Source organism: Elgaria multicarinata, chromosome 22, assembly GCF_023053635.1.
Source record: "Elgaria multicarinata webbii isolate HBS135686 ecotype San Diego chromosome 22, rElgMul1.1.pri, whole genome shotgun sequence".
Lineage (NCBI taxonomy): Eukaryota > Metazoa > Chordata > Lepidosauria > Squamata > Anguidae > Elgaria > Elgaria multicarinata.
The window spans coordinates 1,814,509-1,823,898 of NC_086192.1; the positions used below are offsets into that span (position 1 = coordinate 1,814,509).

General features: G+C 50.0%; 1 protein-coding gene across 1 annotated transcript; it reads left to right on the forward strand.

Moving 5' to 3' along the window:
• Positions 1-1,761: 1,761 nt before the first annotated feature.
• On the forward strand, positions 1,762-8,555 carry CRYBA1 (crystallin beta A1). Its single transcript, XM_063146421.1, has 6 exons — positions 1,762-1,792; positions 3,327-3,391; positions 4,876-4,994; positions 6,742-6,883; positions 8,049-8,191; positions 8,408-8,555. The coding sequence occupies exons 1-6, from the start codon at positions 1,762-1,764 to the stop codon at positions 8,553-8,555; spliced, it is 648 nt and encodes a 215-aa protein (XP_063002491.1).
• The last annotated feature ends 835 nt before the right edge of the window (positions 8,556-9,390 follow it).

Consider the following 9,390-nt stretch of genomic DNA (forward strand, 5'->3'; position numbering starts at 1 on the left):
ACCAAAGACCCTGCTCCTGACAGAGACGAAAACCGCTAGAACATTTTTTGTTGATCTGGATCTGCGCAGCTGCCTGCATTTTTTTACTCTCCTTGGGCTGAGGGAACCGTCGTAATGAGCACCTTCAACATTGACTGCTACACCACTGGATTGGGGCGGCTGAAAGCAATGATAGTGAGTATGCCAGGGCTGAGAAGCTGTTAGGGAAGAGCTGGGAACCAGGGGGGGGGAGGGGGGTTAGGAGTAATGCCAGCCGGTCAGAGCGAAAATGGAGGATTGGGGAGCGGGCAGAAAGTAGTGCTTTTAGGAAGGACAAGGAATAAAACTAGAAGAGCATTGAAGGTGGTGGTCAAAAGCACTTGATGTCTCTGTCATGGCTGCCATCTAACACACACACCCTTTTTCACTCATCAGGCAGGCTCATCTCCTAAGCTTCCAGCTGGGTCCAGGCTGAGGTGTCAGGAATGGCTGGGGTGCTTTGTTTAATTTCTGATCCCTCGTTTGTGAAAAACAAAAGAATCGCTCAGATGCCAAGTGCTGAGCCGGCAGCTTGCATGCCAGCGCCACCCGCCGTCATGATGCCTCGGAGCATGAACCGCAGCCGGGACACTACGAAGCCCATCCGCCCACTTTCGAGAAGAGCTCTTCTCCCCCCACCCACCCCTGACTTATGGCAGCATGCTCCCCCAGGAAGTGCTGGCCCAAGGGGCAATGGAAGGAGGGAACAACCCCCATATCTTCTCTCCAACCCCAAAGGGAACTGTCCAGACTGGACAGTTTCACAGTTCCTGGCAAATCCACGGAGGAGAAGGCGATCAGTGGCTGCTAGTCCTGATGGCTATATGCTAACTCCAGTATCAGAAGCAATATGCCTACGTACACCAGTTGCTGGGGAATATGGGCGGGAGGGTGCAGTTGCGCTCAGTGTCCTACTTGCGGGATTCCACAGGCAGCTGTGTGAACAGAGTGCTGGATGAGATGGGCCCTTGGTCTGATCCAGGAAGGGATCCTCTTAGGTTCTTAAGAGGAAAAGAGGGGGAGAGAACACTGTCCCAAATGCAGACCCACTTGGGTCGTGGGTGTGCCCTTGTTGGAGCAGAACCTCACTTTCCATGCTCTGTCTGCACTGATCACCTGACCATCCATGCCCCACTCCTCCAGTATAACCCAGTTCCTCCCACCTCCACTTCTGGGTGGGTGGGTGGGTTGGTTTTCCTACTGAAATTCAGAGTTCCATGGCTCCTGAGTACACTTGGTCATCGCTAAGAGATATTGGAAGGGGTTTCTCCCTTAGGTGCTGTTTTACAAATTTTGGAAGGGGGCTTTTACAAATCTGGGACTTTCCCCCACCACACACACACTTTTTGTTTCTCATGCCCATTGGCACTCATCCCCTGAGTTTGTGAATAGAGGGAGTCCTGCAGCCGCTTTTTGGCCAGGGTGCATGCCATGGGGCAGGAAGGGACAGGTTCTGTGCACGTTGGCCTTCTCCTTTCCCCAAACACATACTCAGTTGGGGGGCCAGCTAGCCATTCCTGCATGCAGCCACCCCGGCGGGTGGGGATGAGGGGTGTTTGGATCCATTCCCTGCCAAGAATGCAACTTGGACCGTAGAGGCGAGTGGCTGAAATCTCCAGGGATCAAGAGGGGCACAATGGCAGAGAATGCATTGTGCTGACTGCAGCTCAAAAGCTGCCCAGTCCCTGTCTGGACACCGGCGCTATATAAACCAATGCAGCCAGTCCCAGCAGCAAGCAGCCCATGGAGGAACTGTCAGCATTCGGCGAGCGAGGTGAGTCACTCCAGAGAACTGAGCTGGGCGCTGCTTCCCCATTCTAGACTTTTCTCAACAGGATGAGCCTCATAATTTACAGTTTTCATCGGAGGCCCTGTTATACATCCCACCGTCTAGACTCTAGAGAGTCTAAGCTGGCAGATACTCGAGATGGGGCCTTTTTGGTAGCAGCACCCTCATTCTGGAACTCCCTAGAGAAGTTAGATTGACTCCTTCTCTATCATGCTTTAGGCAGGCACTGAAGACCGATGTCTTTCTGAATGTTTTTTGGTTTTACTTCTGTGTTCATTGACCTTTTTTTTAATGATGTACTTAGTTTGTACTTAGTTATTATTGTAGTTTTATTGTGTTAGGTGCCTGGTAGGCAGTGGGTGCGATTCATCAACTGATTAAATCAATTGGAACGATCCAGGCACACCATTATCAAACAATTGTTATTGAAGAATCGGGCAAGGTTGTTTGCATGCATATCTACCCGTGTTTATCGGTACCTATATGTATAGTAATCCTTACCACAACCCTGTAAGGGAAGTCTGGTTTATTATGCCCATATCATCAATAAGGCTGGCAAGTTTATGGCAGGGGCAACGTTTGAACTTACGAAGGGCGTTTTAAGAAGGAGGGAGACAAACTGGAATGGGTCCAGAGAAGAGCAACGGAGACAGGGGAATAGAGAAGAAGTCCTATGCAGAAAGAATTGAAGGGTTGGCTAGATTTAGCCTGTAGAAGAAAAGTCTGAGGGATGCAATAGCCCACTTCAAATATCCAAAGAGTTGTTATGTAGAAGACCGCAAAGACATGTTTTCTGCTGCCCCCAAATTTGGGATGTTATGAGAAATTCCTTTCAGTTCATTTTTTATCAGCATTTTACTCAGTTCACACCTTCTGGACCAAACACAAACTCTAGCTAATGTTATTTATTTATTTAAGCATTTTTATCCTGCCATTCAGCCAAAAAAGGCTCTCATGGTGGTTTACAAAAATATTTCTTGACATAAACATTCTTACATTTCGATGCTTGCAACGTGATTTGCACACATAACCCTAAAAAAAAAAAAAAAGTTCAACGGCATGCGTACATTTTTAAAAACTGCGCTCACGTTCTGGAGGTGCAAATCAGGTAAATTCTGGTCATAAACCCCTCCCTTGTGCAGTCTGAGAGGCAGGAAATGTGGTATGAAAATACACTTATTCCCCCTGGTTTGTAAATAATTGCAATTAAATTATAGGCTGCTCCATCTTACTGTTCCTTGCATGCTTATTGTAGTTTGAAATGGGTTTTAATGGTGTTTTAAATAGTGGATTTAAATGGGATTCTTAATATTTATAGGTGAACTTTAGGGACTTTTTATGTTAAACGGCATATAAGTATTAATAAATAAATAAAATCCAATCAGCCAGGCGGGGTCACTATTGCCAGGTGCTGCCCTCTGCTGGAGATGCTTGTGTTTGCAGCTCCCACGCTTGCCAAAGCCAGATTTTAAGATCGCCTACATTGGTTTTACTTTCTCCTTTTCTCTCCCTGACTTAGAACTCATCCCTGCAGCCAAAATGGCTCAGACAAACCCACAGCCAGCACAACCTGGCCCGTGGAAGGTATGTTCAAAAGTAATAAAGCATCTTGTGGTACCTTAAATGCTGACATGTATTATTATTATTATTATTATTATTGCTTATGTTTTTATGCGGAGTGCCAGCTTCAGGTTTGTGGGGGGCCTTTTGCAAAGGGCAATTGGTTGTACCCCCTCCGGCATCCCTGGGCCTCCTCCTTGCATGCTTCTCTGGTGTTGGTGGCAACACAGCGGGCATCCGTGCACTGGGTGTTTGGAAGCAGGCCAGCCAACCTCTCGATGCCCTGGAGTGGCACCATCAGGGCTGGCACCAAGGGTGAGCATGTTGGGATTCAAATTTTGACTACTGCGTCCCATTCTGGGCGCCACACTTAAAGAAGGATGCAGAGAAGATGGAGGGGGGTTCAGAGGAGGGCAACAAGGGCCTGGAGAAGAGAAGGCTGAGGGGAGACCTGCGAGCACTCTTCCAGGACTTGAAAGGTCATCAGAGGAGGGCCAGGATCTGTTCTCAAGCCACCCAGAGTGCAGGACATGGAATAAGGGACTCAAGTGACAGAAAGCCAGATTCCAGCTGGACATCAGGGAAAACATCCTGACGGTTAGAGCAGCATGACAATGAAACCCATGACCTAGGGAGGTCATGGACTCTCCCCACACTAGAGGCCTTCAAGATGCAGTCGAACAGCCATCTCTCAGGGATGCTTTGAGCAGGGGGCTGGACTCAATGACATTAGAGGCCCCTTGCAACTCTATGATTCTAGGATTCTATATTTCCTCACTCTGGCCCAGGCAATGGTGGTGGTGAGAAGGAGATGGTGAGGCCTACTTGCTCCCTGCCTGCCAAGCAAGCAGAAGGGAGCAATGATGAGAAAGAGGATGGGGAGCCAGAGGCAGCTGGTGCCCAGGGTGAGGAAAAAGTGGGCTCACCGAGGGAGGGGGGGTCCATGGAGGATGCCTTTTCCCAGGGTCCTCAAAAACCTGGATCCGTCACTGGGCACCATGCGGGGGGGACGGAGGGAAATGGTGGCCCTTTCCCCAAACATCCATCCTTTGGATTTTGAGCCATTTCCCCAGCATTCTAAAAGGTCTAAATGCCTCTGCCTGAGGCTTAGTGGCTGGTAGGAAGAGTCATAAGCTACAACAGGCTGGTATTTTTGGTCCCACCTGCTTTGCCTTCTCCCCCATCCACCACAGGATCGGGGCCCTACAATTGAAAGAGGTTCAACACCCCTGGAGTAGAGGTGGTGGTGGTTGTTTAACGGAGGAAGACATTGTCAAAAAAATAAAATAAAGGCAGATTGAAAAGGGCCAAGAGATGTTTTAACCCCATTGTGCTAGGCAGGAACAACGGTGCCAGAATGGGGGGGGGGGTCTTAAAGGGCAGCAAAACGAGTAGTTCTGGGCATTGTTAAACTCCCCACCATCACGCCGCCACCACACGCTCTTCCAGCCTTCGGGAGACAGGGATCCTCCCCCCACCCCCAACCTGACGGTTTCGCTCCCTTTCAGATTACGATCTACGACCAAGACAACTTCCAGGGGAAACGGATGGAGTTCACAGCCTCCTGCCCCAGCGTTGTAGAATGTAGCTTCGCCAATGTCCGCTCGCTCAAGGTGGAGAGTGGAGTGTAAGTATGGAGCTACTCTTCCTATGCATGGTCCAGTCATCACACACACACACACACACACACACACACACACACACACACACACCCCACCCCAGTGCTGGTAGGAAGTGGTTGTGGCTCGTACACCTCAGTAGCGAGCGTCTGCCCTTCCGTTCTCTTTTTTTTTTTTTTAAATTTTTATTCATTTTCAACACTATATAAACATAGATAAACATTACCAAAATATAACTGAAACAAAACACAATAAGAAAAAGAAAAACATCAAATATCTGCTGCATACATATTGAATGATTGTTGAGTACAAATATCAAAAACTATTACATATACCTTATCATACTACAACATCTTCGTTCTTAACATAAAAGTGCACCCCCCACCTCGGGATCATTCTTGAGTCCAAAATCTAATCGTTTCTTCTGCTGGTGGTTTCCCACTTCCCTTAGTAAACACAAACACTAGGAACTGTTTCCAAATTCCTTCGAACTCATTTATTTTAGTTACGCCTTTTCTCCACTTAATATTACATGTCAGTTTATCATTAATGGCTATGTCCCATACTTCTTTGTACCATTCCTCAATAGTATATTCCCCTTGGACCTTCCAGTTCCTAGCTACCATCAGTCGTGCTGCAACCAACAAATTCGATATCAGCTCTATAGTTCCTTTTCCACACTTTATATCTTCAAATAGTGACAGCAATGCTATTTTTGGTGTTTGTTCTATTTTCATGCCCTTCCGTTCTCAATACGAAATTTCCAAATTTGCTCAGCCAAATTGCCCCTGTAAGAACCAACGGCCTGCAAGGAATACATTCTTAAAAATGTATTTATTTTATTTACTTATTTATTACATTTCTATACTGCCCAACAGCCAAAGCTCTCCAGGCAGCGAAGCTCTCCGCCTTTTTTCATCTTGCATTGAACCCAAGGCAACTTGCCTGGTCCTCTTCCTTTGCCGAGTGGGGACTAGAACCCAGGTCTCCTGAGTTCCCAGCTCAAGTTCTCATAAAAGAGCAGTCAGAATATCCGAAAAGATACAAGAGAATTCTTTCAAGAACAGAGATTTCAAGGCAAAAAGAAAATGTTCCATACTTTCCTTTAAGCGAGATGTTCTGGGCGCTGAGGGATGAGGAAGGCAGCTCAAGAACTGAGCCTCAGAATCCGGCCCGGATGGATGCATCCTGAAAGGGCTACATTTAGGGTTTGCAATGCGGACAGGGTCACAACTTCCTTGAGAACACCATTGAGGAGATTGCTGCTCCTCCATCCCAGTGCCAGCTCCAGGGTTTTGGGGGCCTTTGGCCAGAAAACCCTACATGCCCCCCTCCCTCAGTGAGTCTGTCTTCTCACCAGCTCCTCCTCCTCCTCAAGGCTGCTGCTGCTTGCTTGCTTGCTTGCTTGCCAGGCAGAGAGCCAGTGAGCAAGCAGGCCGTAGGCATCTCCTCCTCTTCCTCCTCCTCACCACCACCGTTGTGTGGCCCAGAGTGAGAGGCAGGTGAACAAGCAGGTTGCCATGGACAGGAGGAGGAGGAGCTCCAGGGGGCTGATGTTGTGGGGTGCAGGCCCACAGCAGGTACCCCACTGTGCCTATCTTGAATGCCAGCCCTGCTCCACCCTGCTATAGGGCAGGCTGGTAAGTCCAGCGCAAAGGCAGGGGGCCAAAACCGCCCCAGCTTCTCTGCTTCGGGACTTCTGAGAGTTGCCTGGGACACCTCTGGCCAGGCCAACCTCTGCCCTCTTCCTTGCAGCTGGTTCGGCTACGAGCACACCAACTTCTGCGGGCAACAGTTCGTCCTGGAGCGTGGCGAATATCCCCGCTGGGAGGCCTGGAGCGGCAGCAATGCTTACCACGTCGAGCGGCTGATGTCTTTCCGCCCCATCTGCTCAGCGGTGAGTGAGGCCAAACTTTCCCAATACAAGATAAGACTTTTCCAAGTCTCACAGCAGCCTTCTTCAGGCTGCAGATTTGAAACAGAGGAGTCGCAAAGGCAGAGGCGTTTCAGGCGCAATTAATTGGGTATTGATTAATCTTTTCACAAGAGACCGAGCTCAGAGGTTAGGCAGGGGAGAGTAATGAAGTTATGCTTCCTTTTTATTTATTTTAGCTTTGGATTGAAAAAGTTTCAAGGACAGCCAGAGGCATTGCTAGATCTGGGCCCGACTTTTATTCCCCACGGCCACGGCTCTGTTCCCCAAATCCCTAAGTGTCCCTTGGTTCCTAATGAAAACACGTGTTTTCTCAGCATAGCTGCCGTGCAGGGGGTGGGGGCATTTTCCAGGGAGGGGGTTGCAGTTGGAGAGGGAAGTGTTGACCTCCCTTCTCCCTCCACCCCCCCCCCACAATTCTCCCTCCACATGGATCTTTTAAGACCCTACCAACACCCCCGATGCAGGCTCAATAGCTCTTCGACCAGCCTTCCGCAACCTGGTGCCCGCTCAATATGTTGGACTACAACCCCCATCACTCCCAGCTGCCAGGTTGGGGAAGGCTATTTTACGGAGGAAGGCAGGTTGCTAGGAGGGATCAGCCCTGATGCGTCAAGGGACAGAGACGTCTGAGAACCGGGAGGGGACAGCAGGGAAGTTAGCTAAGCAGCAATGTCCATGCGCCGCAGCGCTACAAGAGGGTTTGCTGGTCCACACTGCCCTTCAAAGTGAGCGTTGCTGGAAAGCACGCGCTCTGCCCTGCTCTCAGAACCCTCACTCCATTCCCCCAAGCTGAGATGGCACTGCTTGCCATCTCCGGCTGGACATCAGGGAAAACTTCCTGACGGTTAGAGCAGTACGACAATGGAACCAGTTCCCTAGGGAGGTGGTGGGCTCTCCCACGCCAGAGGCCTTCAAGAGGCAGCTGGACAGCCATCTGTCAGGGATGCTTCAAGGCGGATTCCTGCATTGAGCAGGGGGTTGGACTCGATGGCCTTAGAGGCCCCTTCCAGCTCAACTATTCTATGATTCTGTGAAGGCCAGGCAATTTGCACACACTCTGGAGCACTATTCCTGGGCTAAGCAGGACGATCAGATTCAGTCAAGGCCCATTCTTCTGCACCCACAGAACCACAAGGAGTCCAAGATCACCCTTTTTGAGAAGGAGAACTTCATGGGGCACCAGTGGGACGTGCAGGATGACTACCCTTCGCTGCAGGCCATGGGCTGGAGCAACAACGAAGTGGGCTCTATGAAGATTCATTGTGGCGCGTAAGTCGGGGGCCGGCAGCAAGAGAATGTGGGCTGGAACAGGATGCCAGGCAGAGCTCCTGATCCTGAAAATCCTCCCCCGCCCCACAGTTCTTTTATATACATACTAGGGAAAGGAGAGCAATTACATTTGTCTAGATGGAGTCGCGATGCATTAGCAACACTCCCCAAATAGGTCTTGCCAACTCAGGTGTTTCTCCTCATCCCCCTTTGCAGGTGGGTTTGCTACCAGTACCCCGGTTATCGTGGCTACCAGTACATCTTGGAGTCCGACCACCACGGTGGAGACTACAAGCACTGGAAAGAATGGGGCTCGCACGCCCAAACCTTCCAGGTCCAGTCGATCCGCCGTGTCCAGCAGTAGACGCCTGGAGTACCTTCCCACAGGTTGCTAACGCTGAAGGAGAGCCCCCTCGCCACGCTGCCTCCACCCCCAGCGCAAAAAGCAGGTGCTGAGCCCGCTGTAGCCCTGGGTTGGGGAAACCGCTCCTCTCCCAGGACCTTTTCGCTGCCGCAAATAAACGCCTTTGAAGAAAACAAAACGTCTGGGATGGAAAGCATTTCATGCATGTCTTGTTGCCAGCGTGTTCACGCAGAGCTCCCTGAAGGGAAGAGGGAGGGCGGTGGCACTCTTTTGGCTCTGACTGGAGGAACACGCGTGAGGTATTGCCTATCTATTGGCGAGTCTTATCTTTGCAGCTATTGAGGGCTAGACGCTTGCGGAGTTTATGGGGGAACCCCGGGTATCTCCTGAAACGGAATTCTGCACTCACGTCTATGCGCGTGCAGAATTCCAGCATATTCACAGCCACAGGGAGGTCCCAAGACTAGAAACAAGGTGGTTAATTCGTCAACAACAGACAGAGGGGTTGAAATGATGGCACCCTGGGGTGAGCCGGGGGCATTTATAGGAGCCAGCTAAGCTGTACTTGAGCTGAGGCTGGGAAGGGCGTGGGCGAAAAGCGGCATGAGGCAGCCCAAGATCAAATTTGTGCTTCCTCGTCAGACGCTTTGCTTCTGTCTAGGCATCGTTTTGTTTACGCAGCGTGCAAAGAAGGCCACGGCATGAGACTTTGCCTGCAGGGAAATTGGCTCAAGGAACTATGATTCCTGACCTCCAAAATCATCCTCAAAATTAGCGTAAGCCAACCAGAAAAAGAGGGGAAAGGGATTTTTTCTTTAAAAAAAAAAATCAAAAT

Coding starts and splice junctions, on each gene's coding strand:
- CRYBA1 (XM_063146421.1), top strand. CDS start 1,762: ATGGAGGAACTGTCAGCATTCGGCGAGCGAG. Junction 6,884..8,048: donor TCCGCCCCATCTGCTCAGCG/GTGAGTGAGGCC, acceptor CTGCACCCACAG/AACCACAAGGAGTCCAAGAT. Junction 8,192..8,407: donor ATGAAGATTCATTGTGGCGC/GTAAGTCGGGGG, acceptor CCCCCTTTGCAG/GTGGGTTTGCTACCAGTACC.